The 18,169-nt window shown below is 33.1% G+C and overlaps 1 protein-coding gene and 1 long non-coding RNA gene across 3 annotated transcripts; one reads left to right on the top strand and one right to left on the bottom strand.

Moving 5' to 3' along the window:
- The first annotated feature begins 9,935 nt into the window (after positions 1–9,935).
- On the top strand, positions 9,936–11,455 carry LOC148926711 (uncharacterized). 2 transcript variants are annotated; one of them, XR_016130152.1, is made up of 2 exons: positions 9,936–10,194; positions 10,387–11,455. It is a non-coding gene; the product is annotated as an uncharacterized LOC148926711 (long non-coding RNA). The 2 variants fall into 2 exon arrangements; XR_016130151.1 differs by having other exon boundaries at positions 10,319–11,455.
- Positions 11,456–12,537: 1,082 nt separating this feature from the next.
- LOC125187626 (uncharacterized) lies at positions 12,538–15,329 on the bottom strand. Its single transcript, XM_048084246.2, has 5 exons — positions 14,720–15,329; positions 14,595–14,632; positions 14,163–14,427; positions 13,123–13,307; positions 12,538–13,057 (listed from the first exon to the last, which is right to left on the bottom strand). The coding sequence occupies exons 1-5, from the start codon at positions 15,053–15,055 to the stop codon at positions 12,760–12,762; spliced, it is 1,122 nt and encodes a 373-aa protein (XP_047940203.1). The 5' UTR covers positions 15,056–15,329; the 3' UTR covers positions 12,538–12,759.
- Positions 15,330–18,169: the final 2,840 nt, after the last annotated feature.

Here is an 18,169-nt window from a genome sequence, read left to right as displayed (position 1 = left end):
AGATTTGTAAATGATTTATGTGGTTTAGAAATTGCCTCCTTTTGGTATCTTAAAAAGTTAATTTAGATTAAAAGGCTTTATGTTATTACTCATAAATATGACATGTAGATATAGTACGATATTCACAATTGATGAGGATGATACATAAATAGTTACATAGTACTATTGTTAAACCAATGTGAACTACTTGAAATAAATCGTAGTTTACGGCTTCGCATCCCTTAATTTGTTTTGTTTCGTCCCAACGGTCAATATATAGTACTTAATCAATTGGATATTGGCTATATAATTTGCTCCCTTCACATGAATAAGAATTCAACTCTTAACCTTATACTTAAAAGGAAGATGTGCACATTGAGTCACGGCCTGGGCCGGTCCCGAGGCCGCAGTTGCGTCCCTGGGCCGCTCCCGGGGTCCGGCCCGGCCTAGGGTTATCTGCTACGAGACGGGTCGCAAACCCCCAATTTTTTTTTTTCCTTTTTTTGATTTTTTTTTGTCTATTTATACCCATTTCTTCAAAATTCTTCCACCAATTTCTCCATTTCTATCCTCTAAATTATTTCAATATTTTTTCTAGGAATTGAAAATTTTATTTTCTAAGTCTTAATAAATTTTTTTTAGGATTTGTTAATTTTTTTTCTAGGATTTGTAATTTTTTATTTTTCGACTGAACAATGAATTTTCTCAGTTTTAATTGTTCAACGTATTCTATTTTACGATTAAAATATGTTGTAGTTGTGAATAGTGCAAATGAATAGTTGTGGTCCGAGTTGTGGCCTGCGGGGTTAATGGAGTTGTGGCTTGGAACTCCTAATTTGAGGAAATGATGACGTGGAGGGGACTTGCGGCCAAAATCCGGGACGGGGTTAAGGATGCTATTAGTTTCCCACCATTTATTAAATGATGCAAAAGTTAATATTAGCACCGTTTATGTGCAAACCAATGCCCCAAATTTTAAATTTTGGACATCGTGGAAACTTGAAATGATGTAAAGTTTGGACAGTAGTAGTAATTATTTTCATGGTGAAAGCTAATTTACCTCACCTGTCCGGATCATATGCATCACATGTTAAAAGAAGCAAAAACTTTTTCACACAAGAATCGTGGCCCTCACATGTCATAACTTTATTTCCAAATCTATTGGTCTTTGGCCTTATTGGGTGATTGCTCCTCGATACTTCTGTAAATTTAAATCTGGCATATCAGTCTCGTGATTGCGTAAAATTTTTTTTTGGAGTGATGCTAAATGGCCATAATATTGGCATAATCAGATTTTACAATCAAATTTAATGCACATAGAAAGTATCAAATTTTTCATGGCTATTTTACCCTTTGTCTTAAATCTTTCAGTAATATTTGCTTAGCCTTTGTATACACGCTCTACATAATTATTTCTTCTCTTGTCTTCTCAGATTTTATTTCTTTTTAGTTCTTGAAGCTTAATATATACATAAGGTAGTGGAAACGAAATAATAAAATAGTAAGGAATTTCCAATTAAAAGTACGATCATTGATATTTAATTGAAAATGAAATTTGCTTACTACTACCTCCGTCTCGCTTTAGCAGTCCCATTGACTTTTCTGCACTCATTTTGTAAAAATGATAATAAATAGTTAAAGTGGAGAAATAATAAAGTAAAAAAGAGAATAATGTAGATAAGACTCTTCTCTAAATTATTCTATTTTTTACTTTATTATTTCTCCACTTTAACTATTTATTATCATTTTTACAAAACGAGTGCAGAAAAGTCAATGGGACTGCTAAAGCGGGACGGAGGGAGTATTTATTAACTTTTTAGTTTGTTATTTATTATTTTGATGGGAAAATTGATATTCCGCTTTAATCTTATAAGTTTGTAATTAAGTCTGTATTTTAGTTCATACTAGTAAATTTCATTCAATTGTTATTCAATTTAATTAAATAATTGGAAGTACCAGTTTATCTTAATTTCGATTGAACGATTGTAAATTCAAATTTAATATTAAATTCAATTGTTTAAGCTTAAATTCAGTTTAACATTTGAAAATATAATTTGATATTATATTTAATTGAGCAATTTGGGATTGTATTCACTGAGAAGAGTGAGATATATAATCTATCTCAAATTCGACTAATGGTTCTATTGACCTTAAATTCAATTGCAAATTTGAGATTTCATTTAGTCTTAACATGCACTTTTTTAAAATTTTATTAATAATTTACAATGACTCAATGCATCATAATATAATATATAAATATATAATACTAATATACTATACATAATATCTTATGATATCGAACTGAACTATCATAATCCAAGTTCCTGTATGTTAATATGTATATTTACATTTATCTATGATCAAGTTAAACACATTTAGTAATTGAATTACTTATTCTTATCATAAAATTGCACCGTTTTGATATTATTTATTGTTTAATTTTATTTTTACGCATCCTTTATATATGTATTTATGTTTTAATTGTTTTAATTTTATGTACTTTTATTTATTTATTTGTTAGTTTTGAATTTACTGCATTATCAATACTCTTAATATTAAAATTTAATTTGTAAACCAAATGTGTTTAATAATTATAATAAGTTATTTTGTTGGCGTATACTCTAGCTTTAAGTTATACCTCGTGTTTAGAATCAATACTAAATCATAAACTGTTAAATTCAATAGATGAACAATTAAAACCTCTAAATATTAATTGATATCCAATATATTAATTGAAACAAAAAATTCTAGTCAATTAATAACATTAGCATATATAATAGTACAATTTAAACATGTTATACCCTTATATCATACTAAATAATACTCCCCTGTCATTAAAAAATCTACAATATTTAAAATAACACAAGTTTTAATGAACAATTAGTAAAATAAGAGAAAGATAGAAAAAAAAGTGATTGCAGTATTGTTAGTGGAGAATGAGAATTACCTAATTAGAGAGGAAAAAAAATTCCTTAAATAAAATTAGTCTATTTTTAAATTATTACTTTTATCATTCTTTTAAATTATATTCTAATCATTTGTTTTATAAATCTTTATAAATTCAAACTATATAAATTATCGTTCTTAGTCATACTAATCTACTTTGTTTATAATATATGGTCCGAATATTAGTTTTATTTTTAAGAAAAAGCTGAAAGAATAAAGAGCTGTACATTAATGAAAAATATAGTTTTTTTAAAGGAAAGGACTATCCTGTAAAATACTAATGCACTAACAACAAGGATTAGTTTCTTTTTAATATTTTAATGGTATTTATTACTATTATACCCTTGTGTGGATGACCATAATGTGGCTGCATAACATTATTCTTTTTTTTTGTTGATTAAATATTGTACGTATACGGAAACTTTAATTTTCCCACTTCAAATAAAACACAGCATCACCCAATCAATCTTTCAATTTCTTGCAAAGTTATCTAATTATAGGAGTACTTCAATCAGGATTTGCGCCATGGGAAGGTTTATAGGTCTAATTATTAGTAATATAGTATTATTATCATATAGAGAATTTTGAAATTCCAATGAAAAATATTTAGATTGTATATACTCACTTAATTGTTAGTATTTTTTATTGATTAATTTGTTAAGAGTGAATTACAAAATTAGTATATGGAAAATGCACTTTCCATATTTTATATTCTTAAAGTAGGAAAAATATCACCACCACCCTCCAACTTAGAAACATAGCAATAGAATCATTTGGAGTCTTTAATTTTTGTTTTTGCTCTTGAAATCTGAAAAGGTATGAAAATTTTCTTTAAATCATCTTTCTTCTCAATTCCTCGCTATTTTCTTTTATCACACAACTTCTCTTTCTCTTCCCCACCTATCCTTTTTTTTTCGTGCGATTCTATTTAAATAATAATTTATTTTTTTACAATCCTGTTATAGGTTGAACAATATAAATTAATATAATCTCAAACTTTAAATCATATTGTTCAACTCAGACCATTCAATATAGTGGACGATAGCAAAGACAATAGCATCGTCCAGGCTATCGTCCACTATTGGAGGTGGTCGTCCCCCCTGTTAGTAATTCTTGTATTCATCTAATGAGCGCAGCGGAAATTGCATACAAGAATAACAGATCTAGATTCATAATCATATTGTAAGTTGAGCATGTAAAACACAACGGAACTAAATCTTATTTGTTGTGTTGTTTTCTTCTGCGATTGAATCCTACAAGTTGAATCCACTACTATCGAAGTCCACGTGCAATCCAATCCGATGCAGGAACTATCCCGGTACAATTGCTCCGTAGAAGAATGCTAGGAATTCTCTCTACAAAGCTTTACGTATTTTCTCTCTAATGTTACGCCATTTCTCATGTCCCATAATGGAGAATAAATAACCATTATATAGATGAAGAGTCACTAGGGTTTCATGATTGTTGGGCTTATGGACTATTATAATTATAGCCCAACTATAATTACTTAATCCATATTAATCTAATTCTAGCCCATTTCCTTTCAATCTCCCACTTGGACTAGCATTAGATATAATACGCAGTTCCAACTTTGTACCCTTGAGCGGATTAAAATACACTTATAGTGTGACCCTTTAGGCCCTCATTATCGACGGCGATCTAATCGAAGTCTGCACAAAACTCCTAGACTGTGTTGGCAGCGTAGCTCGATATATGAAGGACGTTTACGTGAATTCGGTAAACAAGCCTTTACATAAAGTTTATAGTAATATCCTTTCATTCACGAACCACCCGATTGAGCCTAAGATTTGCTATGTGTCATCCAAATAGCTCAATCACTTTATCTCATCTTTATTAAATGACCCATTCGATCATATTCAATTACTTTAATCGAATATACCTTTGCATTGGCCAATGACTTTAATGGTCAAGTAATATAGAGAATTTGAGTGTTCTCTCGAAATTCTAATCGAGGAATGAATCTCATTCTTGGCTCAACTACCATTTTCATTTATCTTATGATATACCCAACACAGGTCTGTGCCTCAATATTCCTTTGGGAGGCAAAGCGTTGGACAAGATCAAAGCACACCACTCAACAAACAAAATGTGTAATGACCTCAGATCCAAGGACTATTACATACTTCATGCACTAATAAGCTGTAGACACTTAACAAAACAGTTTAATAGTAGGGTATACCAATACTCTCCGAAGTATACCATGTGTCCATCACGAGTATCTGATATCTCATAGTTGTGAGAACAACTACATTCTCGAAGAATGTGATGCAAACCCCATGCTAACATGTAACATATCATCAATATCCCATTCTTGATGATCATTGGTTAGGGCTATTTTAGAATTATACTACATCATTAATGTCTCACTTCATTAACGACAGTCATAATTCAAGGGAACAAATATTTAGAATAAAGACAAACATTTAAAACAATTATTCCAATAAGTGCACAAAACCCATAGAAAATTAAATTTTCATAGAATGTGATCAAGTAATATTGTCTCAACACAAAATGTTTCTAAGACATATAAAACTTTAACTCCCACTGATTCAAAGCCATCTACCAACATGTTTAACACCTAAGCTCTCAAAGTGCTTGTTGTGTTTTGCTATACATAACGGTTTAGTGAAAGGATCAGCTAAATTATCATCAGTCGGTACTCTTTCTAATTTTATGTAGCCTCTTTCAATTATTTCTCTGATCAGATGATATCTTCTAGGAACATGCTTGTTCCTGTTCGTAGCTCTGGGTTCTTTTGCTTGCGCAACAGCACCAGTGTTGTCACAGTACAAAGGTATTGCACTACTGGCACTCGGAACGACACCCAGTTCCTTAACGAACTCTAACAAAGCAACAGCTTCTTTGGCAGCTTCAGATGCAGCAATATACTCGGCTTCGGTGGTGGAATCGACAGTTGTACCTTGTTTGGAACTATTCCAACTCATTGCTCCACCATTGAGGATAAAAACATATCCAGACTGAGACTTATAGTCGTCATGGTCTGTTTGGAAACTAGCATCAGTATACCCAGTAACTGATAACTCTGGTTGTCCACCATAGACTAAGAAATATTCTTTAGTCCTTCTAAGGTACTTAAGAATAGTCTTAACAGTTTTCCAATGTTCCTCACCGGGATTTTGCTGAAATCTGCCTGTCATGCTAAGCGCATAGGCCACATCTGGCCTAGTAGATATCATGGCCTACATAATAGATCCTATAGCCGAAGCATATGGGATCCTTTTCATGTTGTCTCTTTCTTTGTCATTAGAAGGACAATCCTTCTTTGACAATACAATGCCATGTCCCATAGGAAGAAAACCTTTCTTAGAATTCTCCATTGAGAAGCGCCTTAACAACTTGTCTATGTAAGTGGATTGTGATAATCCCAACATCCTATTTGGTCTATCTCGATAGATCTTAATTCCAAGGATATAGGAAGCATCACCCAGATCCTTCATCATAAAGGATCTAGACAACCACTCTTTCACGGATTGCATCATGGAACGATCGCTTCCCATAATCAAGATGTCATCAACATATATGATAAGGTATACGACGTTTCCATTTTCGCGTTTACTATAAACACATGGATCCTCTTTGCTTCTAACAAAACCAAACGATTTGATTGTTCTGTCAAAAAAAATATTCCAACTCCTCGAAGCTTGCTTAAGTCCATAAATGGACTTCTTTAGCTTGCACACTGCATTCGGCCTTTCTTTCGATACAAAACCTTCAGGTTGTGTCATATAGACATTGCCTTCTAATTCTCCATTGAGAAATGCAGTTTTGACATCCATTTGCCAAATATCAAAATTGTAGTATGCAGCAATTGCAAGTAATATCCTAATGGACTTGATCTTAGCAACTGATGAAAAGGTTTCATCATAGTCAATGCCTTCGCGCTGACTATAACCCTTTGCCACTAACCTAGCCTTGTAGGTTTGTACTTTGCCATCTGCATCTCTCTTCTTTTTGAAGATCCATTTGTAGCCTATAGGGTAAACCTCATCTGGCATGTCAACTAGTTCCCAGACTAAGTTGAAGTACATCGAGTCCATTTCAGATATCAAGGCTTCAAGCCACTTCTCTCGATCGGTGTCTGACACCGCCTCGGTATAGGTTTTAGGCTGATCGTCATCTAAATCAACTTCATCATCTTGGTTCTCAACCATTAGATTCAGTCTCTCAGGTGGACGACGAGTCCTTCTAGGCCTATTGAGTTGGTTTTCTTCTAGCTCAGGCTGTTCATTCTGAATGTGAGTAGGTTCAGGAATATCATTATGATCTTCTTGAGGTAAAGGTGATGCAACTATTGTATCATCTTGTCTTTGATGCATCTCATTGTCTTGAGGAGGTTCTTCGAGAGTCCCTCTAAGGTCTCCTCCAATATTAATTTCCCTTCCCAATAGATCATCAAAAACTCCCACTGAGTTATTGTTCAAACCATTTGACAATACCTCATCCTCAATGTTATCTTGTGGTTCTTGAATTTCTTCAAGATCTACAATGTTGCGACCTTGTTCCTTTAAGACATAATTGTCTTCAAGAAACGTCACATTCCTAGAGATTATCACCTTGTGATCTCCAGGGCAGTAGAATTCATATCCTCTAGTTTGTTTAGGATATCCCACAAAGTAACACTTCTCACTTTTAGATTCCAACTTATCAGTCATTTATTTCTTAACAAAAGCTGGACAACCCCAGGTCCGCATATAGTTAAGACAAGGCTTTTTGCCATACCATAACTCATATGGTGTTTTCTCAACTGATTTAGATGGAACTCTATTCAGAATGTAAATAGCAGTCAATAAAGCATGACCCCAGAGAAATAAAGGGAGACTAGCTAAACTCATCATGGATCGAACCATATCTAATAATGTTCGATTTCTCCTTTCAGATACTCCGTTCATTTGTGGTGTACCAGGAGGTGTCCAGTCTGACTGAATTCCATGTGATTTCAAGTAATCAAGAAATTCTCGGCTCAAGTATTCCCCTCCTCGATCAGATCGAAGAGTCTTAATACTTTTCCCAAGTTGTTCTCAACTTCACACTTAAACTCTTTAAATTTCTCAAAGGCCTCGGATTTATGTTTCATAAGATACACATATCCATACCTTGACAAATTATCAGTAAAAGTTATGAAGTACGAATAACCACCTCTTGCTTGAGTTGGAAACGGTCCACACACATCTGTGTGAATTAACTCTAGCAAATCCTTAGTACGTACCCCTTTCCCAGAAAATGGTTTACTTGTCATTTTTCCTTTGAGTCAGAATTCACAAGCTCCATATGATTCTAAATCAAATGAAGTGAGATAGTCTAACTTTCTCAATCTTGCTATTCTTTTCTCATTAATATGACCAAGTCTGCAATGCCATAGATAAGTTGCATTATTCGTATTACTTAGCTTAAGTCTTTTATTTTGCACATTGAGAATATTCCGTTTGCATTCAAGCATATATAATCCATTCTCTAAAGAGGCATTTCCATAAAACAATCCATTATTAGAAAACGAGCATCTGCTGTTTGCAAAATGGAAGGAAAAACCCTCAATGTCCAACATCGGAATGGAAATAATATTCTTTGAAATAACTGGAACAAAATAACAATTATGCAAATCTAGTCTATGTCCTGAGGGAAGATCTAATCTATAAGTTCCCACGCGTTCGGCAGCAACTCTTGCTCCATTTCCAACACGTAGGTCTACTTCCCCAGGCCTCACTTTCCTGTTGTCTATTAGACCTTCCACATTATTATAAATGTGTGAACCACAAGCGGTATCCAATACCCAGGATTGTGAGTTATTCATAGACATATTTATCTCAATGACAAACATAGCTGAGCTCCCACTCATTGCACCTTGTGCCTTGAGTTTTGGGCAGTCTCTCTGCCACTCCGTGAAATTTGACCTAGTCAATTTGTTTGTTTACATCATACACTTATAAGATAAGTTTGACATATTATCTGAACGGAAAATAAAATGAAAAACAAATTAGAAAAGCATACAAAGATCACATTCGCATCACTAATCAAACAAGGGTTTATTGTATTGATTAGCTCCCACTAATTTTAACATATATTATGCCCCCCAAACATAAAATACGAATTTATACCAAATATAAATTTTAGTGGTCCAAGATCCAAGTCTATATAGTTGTAGCCTCTGCGAGGGCTGATGACTACAATAAGATCACTAGGTAGGCCTCCAAACCAATTGTAACAACAATTTTACAATTCTTGGTTTATTAATCTAATTAATATACGTCCATAAATTATTTTGCTTGCGAGGGCTACACAAAATAATTTAAGCAAGTCAATCCCATCACACGATGTCAACCATGCATCTATGAATGAGCCTAAACCTTGTGGATTTAGAGTAAATGCGAGGGCGTAAAACTCATGGTCGAAAAGGCTAGGAACATCAAACAATTGTGATGGACGACGCGTTTGTTTCAAAACAAGACTTATATTTTGTGGGAAAAAAGCGTGATACTAGTTATGTGAACATAATATCCAATATTAAATCTCAAACAAATACTGGGCACCGCCTACCCAGACATAGTATAACACGGACTGCACATACTGGGCGCCGCCTACCCAGACAATAAAACGGTCTCTAACTACTATAGTTCAATAATAAGCATATAAAATCAAATAGTATGCTTATCACATAGGATATCAAATAATGCTCAACAAATAAAATTAAATTTTATTTTGTAATTAAATGTGGATTTAAAATTATATTAATTCTAAATTTATATAACAAATTCATTTATTCAATTAATAAATGAATCAGTCTAAATTTTAATTTATTAATCTAATTAATAAATTATTAATGTAATTGGGATACTTTACACGTAACAACCCTTAGTGGGTTGCTAATTGAAACTAATCTGCCTACATAATAATTAGACCCCTTTTATTTTAAAAAACAATTAAATGGGCAACCCAATTGCTATTTAAAATGTCGGCCCAAATTAAAACATGATGGCAGCTTTTCATCTTCCTCAGTTGCACAACTCATCCGTTGTTCACCATTAACAGATCCTTCACATTCTCCTTTCGCCAATTTCTGACGTCTTACGCCGATTGACGGTGGTTCTTTTGACAACCAGCCGCCTTCTCGGCAAAGTAGAGGAGAATTGCAATTGGATTCCCGTCGGGAATGAGAAATCTGACAATTGGGCAGGACGATGGCCTAGCCTAGTGCTCCCTTCATTCTACACCTTCTCCGGCACCACACCGCAGGTGGTTTTGGAAATTTCAAAATATCATTCCTTTGAAACAGTTTCAAAAGATTTTTATCTCAAAATCCTGTTTAATTTTCAAAGTCTAACTTTTGGTTTCTGAAAATTTTGTAACCATGCTGTAGGAATGAACTTACGGCCACGCCGCTTCTTCTTCCTTTTATTTTCTAACTGCCGATTTTCCGTTGCCCAGTAACGTATCTCTACAGCAGCCGTTCAACAAAATTATCAAGCCATACCGACGGTTCAGACCTAGTCAGTCTCGACCCTAGGCCATGCCGGCGACAGCCTCGCATTGTAGCCGGCGATAAACAATGGATTTCTGAAATCCAAGTTTGAAGAAGAATTTGAAAAATTTCTTTTCTTGCGGAAGAATAAATTTTGAAAAGGTAATTTGAAATTTTGATTTCTTTTCCAACTGAGATTTTAGCAAAAAATTGTTTTCAGAAATAAGTCTTCCAAAGATATTTAGAATACCAATTTCAAAATCATTGTTGGTTCCCAGAACCTTCACCGTCAAACTGACTCCAAAAAGTGAAATCTAATTTCAGTTCCAAAGACATGTTGAAATCCAATTTCTATGCGAATCCCAATTACATAGATTTAATATCAAAACAATCCACAAAATAATTATCACACAAAATAATTAAGAATCGAGCTCCGGGCTCTGATACCACTGTTAGTAATTCTTGTATTCATCTAATGAACGTAGCAGAAATTGCATATAAGAAAATTGCATACAAGAATAACAGATCTAGATTCATAATCATATTGTAAGTTGAGCATGTAAAACACATCGGAACTAAATCTTACTTGTTGTGTTGTTTTCTTCTGCGATTGAATCCTACAAGTTGAATCCACTACTATCGAAGTCCACGTGCAATCCAATCCGATGCAGGAACTATCCCGGTACAATTGCTCCGTAGAAGAATGCTAGGAATTCTCTCTACAAAGCTTTACGTATTTTCTCTCTAATGTTACGCTATTTCTCATGTCTCATAATGGAGAATAAATAACCATTATATAGATGAAGAGTCACTAGGGTTTCATGATTGTTGGGCTTATGGACTATTATAATTATAGCCCAACTATAATTACTTTATCCATATTAATCTAATTCTAGTCCATTTCCTTTCAACCCCCCCTCTCCTTTAGGCGGGACGATAGTCGTCCGGGCTATCGTCAGCTATTCTGGGAGCTCGGACGATAGATTTTCATATCTGTTTTACCATTTTCACTATACACATATACATCTCATTTTACACCTTCATTTCCTTTTAATTTGTGTTATTTTGATATTTTATTTTATTTAGCAACACAAAATTTTAAAAAGATAAAAATAGTAGTGAAGTGAGAAAATGGGGATAAAATACTGACATTGTGGAAGAAAAATGAAGATAAAAAGCGAGAACTGGGCTACTGTGAATGCCTTCAAAACTTTGTTATTTTCTTTAGAAAAAATTAATGTCTTTTTAGTTTATCACATGATATTATAATACATGCATTAAATTACACATGCACAACATTGAAGTATTGAAATTTCAAACTCAATAGGAAGATATTTATCAAATGAGCAGATTATACAGCTTTTATCTTTAAAATATGAAAATTTAAGTGTCATATAAAAAGGTATCATGACAAAAGAGAAGAGATGAGGTAGAGAGAGGACAGAGAGAGAGGAGGGAAGAGATAGCAAAAAATAAGTCTTTTATGTTTTCTGGGGTTTAGGTAGGGATAAAAATAGAAATTAAGGAATTTTTTAATTCATAGACTTCAAGCGATATTTTTCATAATTCTAGGATCTAAAAGGTGTAAAGTGCAATTTTTTTTGCGACCATATCTAAAGTTCCCTATTTAGCTAATAGAGTGAACTACATATTTAGGCAATATACATGTATGATCAGCTTAATTATCAAACAAAATACTAGTGGGATTTTATAATGTCAGTTATATTTTCCAACAGACGCTCTGATGGATTTTGATGAAGTGAATCGTTATTCGATTACGGACAGAAAAGTTCATCGGCAACTTTGTTGACGGTAGAATTTGTTGAAAACTTTCATATATATTCAGTTAACCGAAGAATTTTAGTTCGGCGCTAATGTCGATTGTCTGTAAATGACTACACAATAGGGAAGTTTTATAAGTTGTTCCTCCCATCTCTTGTTAAACAAAACTAGAGCAAATTTTGAAGTGTATTTTGGGAGGTTTTTATAAAGTAGTTTATCTACTCCATATGCTTGTATATATGCGTGAGTTGACTTTGCATCATAATTTTTTTTAACGATTTTTATATGAATGTGTTGTGAGTACAAAACACATCTCATTCCATTCAATTTGAAAGTTTCACCCTAAGAGAGTACTGTATTCCATGAATGCACACAATATCAGTACAATCAGCACTGAATTTACAAGATTCCAAATCACATGAATTGGCTGTTATCAACACAATGAATCAAATCCAAAGCCAATTCGACACCCAATTTACAGTGGTGCGAAAAAAGAGTTCCCAAAACCAGAGATCCAATGCAAGAAGTGAAGATAATATGCGCAACGCTAGAGTTTGTTATCTATTTAATGGCCACTGAAAGATTTCAGCTATTTTCTTAAGGAATGGGAGAGAGCTGCTTGTGAGATTCCTATTCTTTATGGACCACGCCGTTATCCACTGTACCTGGGAAGGGACGAGATCGAACTCCTCCCGCAGCCTTCGTCCCAAGTCCGGCATGTGCCCTACACCGTACAGGATCGCAATCTTCTTGTTGCCTCCATCAATGGCTCTTCGTAGCGCCTCTGTAGCAGCTCTGTTCCTCTCGCCGATGATCACAGATGTCCCTTCCACATCAGCTGTTACCTGTGAAAGCCTATAAACAGAAGACTTAGATGCAAAAACTTGTATTAATTATGATTAGTGTTCAATTAGGATTACCCAGATGTCAGCTTCTTTGCTAGGAAAACTTTCATTGCTGCACAGAAATCGATCTTGGACACGGCTTCTAATTCTGGATATTCTGATTGGTTTCCGATATCCACACAAACAGGCTGCACCATAGCTTTTCTGGACTTAAGTGTCATATCTCTGGCCAATGTGAAGAAGCTTTCACCTTTTTCAAGCTGATTCAGTCAGGTAAAAGACTACAAATTACTACATGAATACTTTTATGATAAATAGGAAAGACAACAAAGAAAATGTCTATTTAAGTGTTTTAAGGAAGCATTTTCCCAAGTGCTGAAACCAATGTTTTAAAACCGGACCGGCAAGTGAACCGGCGAAGCTACTGGTTCACGGTTCAACTGGTCGGACCGGAACACTGTACAAATATATAATTAAATTTATATTATATAAATAAATCAAAATTTATACTCCGTATGTAATAATATATTTCTATATACTCTTATAACATAAAACTATAAAAATTTAATGAATGATAATATTAAATTTAATGGATGATAAGTATAATTAAATAAATAGTATATACTTATAATATTCAAATTTGTATGTAAGTAATATATCTATATCATATATGACAATATCAAAATTTAGTGATTAATAAAATATTACTCCTATTAAAATTAATTAATTAACAAAAATGATGAAATATATATTATACGTAAAATATAATAGTTAACGAATTAATTTATGGAAATATAAATAAATATGGTTGATTAATTAGTCTATAGAAACATATGATTAAATATAGAATAAAGTAAAAATTGTTGAATAGGGTATATATAAGAATAATAAATAATTGAAGTTATACTCTTACCAAAACAGTGAACGTGGCGCAGTGGTGAAAGAGTTAGCCTTTATGATTAGAAAAGCCAAACGGAAAAATGCATAGCAGAAGCAATATAATTTACTAAACTCTTTCAGCGTAGAACGAAACCTACTTCGAAAAATTATTGCTATTATTATATTGAATGATGAAGCACAATTTAGTTGAGGATGATATTAGGATAGAATTATACCTGGAGCAATTTAAAAGTTTCAGTGTCAAGATCAGCATGATACCAGTTATCTGCCTTGTAGTCAAGACAATCTAATTGAAAGTCGAGCACAAGCAACTTGGCCATTAGTTGTTGAATGCATCCAATAATGCTAAATCCCCGTGAGCTTGAGCTCTTAAGTTTCTTCCCAGGTCCACGGCTGTTTTTTAGCCTCCGTCTGCTAGCAATCATCTCATAAAGAACACAATCATATCCCTCCAGTTCTTTCTGTAGGCTTGCAAAGTACCTACAAACACATAATGACAAACAATTTGTATCCCTTTCATTACATCATATTTAAATCCCCAAATCAACGAATGCGTTTACAGTTGCTCATATTTGACAATTGAGTTGAAAATCTTCAATTCTGAAACTTGAGCACTGAAAATTTAATTGAAATTCAAAAAAACTTACTCCTTATCAGCAATATGAATCGTGGAGACCAAATCAACCTACAGAGCAAAAACAAAAAAAAATAAAACAGCTACGAATAAAAGGCGCGATTGATTGGGGGTAAAAAAAAAAGAGAGAAATTATACTCGGAGAAAGGGTTGAAAAATGGAGAAGGGGAACTTGTTGTGGTAGGTGTGAAGAGCGGTTTGCAATTGGGCGTGGCCATCCGTCTTAAACCTCTTGAAATCGGCGATGCAGGGGCGATGGAAGTCGGAAGTGGAAGTAGATTGGGAAGAACGTGTTAATTTTGGAAATGTAATCGCCACAGAGCTATGGAGCATCTCTCTCGGTCGGGATAGAGAGAGGTTGTGTTGTGTGTGGGAAGAGATGAGAGCATTAGCAATGGAGGGCCCCCACCATAGCAGGAAACGGGCCGTCCGAATGGGGCGTCGATCGGCCCTCCATTGTGGTATGATCTTCATTTTTTTTCTTTTTTCTTTTTGCTAAAACAGAATGAGAGTGAGGTAGAAAGGTGGATGAAGAAGCTTTACCCTATTAAATAGAACTGCTACAAATTTAAAGCAAAATAAATGATGACATGGAAATGATTTGGAAATGGGAGCATAAATGTGGTTGAATTGGGATCGAAGGGAAAAGAATGGGATTTGCAAATTGCACCAAGAGAAATTGAGGGAGAGTCAAGCGGATCGGAACGATGTTGTTGCAAACCGTTTTGACTCTCACTTCTCTCTCATCTCCTTTTTATGTACATCTTGTTTTACATATCCTAACAAAAGCTTTAATTTGAGGTATCACATATACTCAAAATAGATTCAAAATGACAATATCATAGATTTCGGGGGTTGTAAATAGATAAGACATAAATTAATAATTTTAATTAAAAATAATTTTTGGTATTTAAAAATCCAAATTTTAAATTTAATTTTATAAAATCAAATTTAATATTGAAATAAAAAAAAAAGTGAAGGATGGAAAAGAGAGGAAGAAGATTATTTTGAAATAATATCAGATTTAGTATATCATTGAAATAATATCATATTAAAACAGTTAAAATGTAAAAAGACGAAATTGTCCAAATGCTCAAAATGGCATTTTCGGATAAAAAATAGTTGAAATGACCAATTTCAAAATAAACCATTAGTTCAGGGATGTCTAATAATATTTTTAAAGTCCAGAGACTTGGGCGAGATAAACACATAGTCCAAGGTCCATTTTTGTAGTTCACTCTATCTAAAATCTGGAGTACTGTATAATTCAACCAGGATTTGCACCACGGGAAGGTTTATAGGACTAATTATTACTATCTCTGATAATTTGTCAGTTATTTCTATTTTTGTTTGTCTCTAAAAATTTGTTACCTTTCGGAGTACTATTTTTTTATAATAGGACCCCACATTTCACTAACTCATTTTCACTCATATTTTATTAGATCTATTATGGAGTATTTCTTAGAACCGTGTCAGATCAAATAGTGACAAATTATTAGGGACAGAAAGAGTGGCATTTTATCATAGAGAATTTTATAATTCCAATGAAGAATATTTACATTGTATATACTCACTTAATCGTTAGTACTATTTTTTATTAATTAATTTAGCTAAGAGTGAATAATAAAATTAACGCTTTCCATATTTTAGATTCTCAAATTAGGAAAAATATCACCACCACTCTCTAAGTTAGAAACATAGCATCATTTAAAGTCTTTAATGTCATGTACATAAATCCATCCCACATCTGATGAGTCAGGAAAGTCGGAAGATGTATATAATCTTTGTCCAATCTCAATTAATTTGACATTTTAGGAGTGACCTAAAAATAAACCCGTACGAACTTGACCCAAGCGAACAAAATCAAACTAATGTGCAGTCGACAATCTTATATTTAATTTCTGTTTTTGCTCTTGAAACCTGAAAAGGTATAAAAAAACTTTCTTTAATCTTTCTTTTCAAGTCCTCGCTATTTTCTTTATCACACAACTTCTCTTTCTCTTTCTCATCTATCATTTTTTTTAATCGTGTGATCCTATTTAAATGACAATTAACTTTTACAATATTGTTCTAGGCTGAACGATATAAATTAATACAATCTTAAACTTGAAATTATATTGTTCCACTCAGACCGTCCACTATTGCAGGTGGTCGCCCCACCCCCTCGTCCTTCACATGGTCCGCGCCTTCAGGCCGAACGATAGTTGTCTAGACTATCGTACGCTATTACGGAAGCTTGGACGATAGATTTTTTTTTTATCATTTTCATTATACATATCATTTTTAATTTGTGTTATTTTGATATTTTATTTTATTTAACAACATAAATATTTTTAAAACATAAAAATAGTGAAGTGGAAAACTGGGGATAGGGCGGGTGTATAGTCTGAGCTATAATCCAGACTATTGCAAGTGAATGAAAAATGAAGATAAAAAGCTAGAATTAGGGGTGGGTAGGTAAGGTATACCTTACCGAAACCACCATACCGTATACCTTACCGTAAATACGGTATGCGAAAAAGTCATACCTTTACCTTACCAAAGTTTTTGGTATACCGAACTTCGGTATACCTTATATTCGGTATGACAAATTTCCATACCGATACCGTACCTCATTTTCGGTATACCGTACCGAAGTTCGGTATACCTTATTTTTGCGGTATACCTGACTTTCAACATCAATTAAAATAGAAAATTAGAGTTTTTAAAATATTATTTATAATTTATAATTTTAAAAATAAATTAAATATAATTTATTCATAATTATATTTATATTTCACAATAGATTTATAATTTAAAAATATATAAAATATATTTTATATACAATTGTGTTTATATTATTGTGGCATATACCTTAATTTACGGTATATACCTTAGTTTACGGTATATACCGAATTTCGGTATGCAGCGGTATACCGCGGTATTTGAAAATTCATATCGTTACCTTACCGCAATCTTTCGGTAAGGTATCATACCATACCGAAAGTCACGGTATACCAAAACAACGGTATTTTCGATATTTTTTCGGTACGATAAGACCGGTTTTTCGGTATTTCGGTATTTTTCCCCAGCCCTAGCTAGAATTGGGCTACTGTTAATGCCTTCAAAATTTTGTTACTCTTTCCGTCCTACAAAAGATGTCACACTTGTGGGACGACACGAGATTTTAGAAGGTTTTATTTTGTGAGTCAAGTGGAGAGAGAAAATTTAATATTTATACTAATGTGAGAACTTTTTTTAAAAATGACAATGTGACATCGTTAGTGTGACAAACTAAAAAAGAAAGTGTGACATCTTTTATGGAAAGGAGGAAGTATTTTCTTTATTAAAAATTAATGTTTTTTCAGTTTATCATATGATATTATAATACATGTATTAAATTACATTTGCACAGTTTTGAAGTATTGAACTTTCAAACTCAATAGGAAGATATTTATCAAATGATTAGATTATACAATTTTTATCTTTAAATTATGGAAATTTAAGTGTCATATAAAAGTTATCACAATACAAAAGAGAAGAGATGAGATGGTAAGGGGAAAGAGAGAGAAAAAAATTTGTCTTTATGTTTTAGGGTTCAGGGTAAAA

Source organism: Salvia hispanica, chromosome 5 (genome assembly GCF_029641045.1).
Source record: "Salvia hispanica isolate PSC_SH4W2 chromosome 5, Shi_PSC_v1, whole genome shotgun sequence".
Lineage (NCBI taxonomy): Eukaryota > Viridiplantae > Streptophyta > Magnoliopsida > Lamiales > Lamiaceae > Salvia > Salvia hispanica.
This window is presented reverse-complemented; position numbering and strand designations above follow the sequence as displayed.

What these genes read in the sequence shown, in the direction of transcription:
- LOC125187626 (XM_048084246.2), bottom strand. Translation starts at nt 15,055, where the DNA reads ATGAAGATCATACCACAATGGAGGGCCGATCGACGCCCCATTCGGACG. An exon ending in ATTCATATTGCTGATAAGGA is followed by an intron (nt 14,428 to 14,594) that starts GTAAGTTTTTTT and finishes ATGTGTTTGTAG; the next exon opens with GTACTTTGCAAGCCTACAGA. An exon ending in AAACTTTTAAATTGCTCCAG is followed by an intron (nt 13,308 to 14,162) that starts GTATAATTCTAT and finishes TGACTGAATCAG; the next exon opens with CTTGAAAAAGGTGAAAGCTT.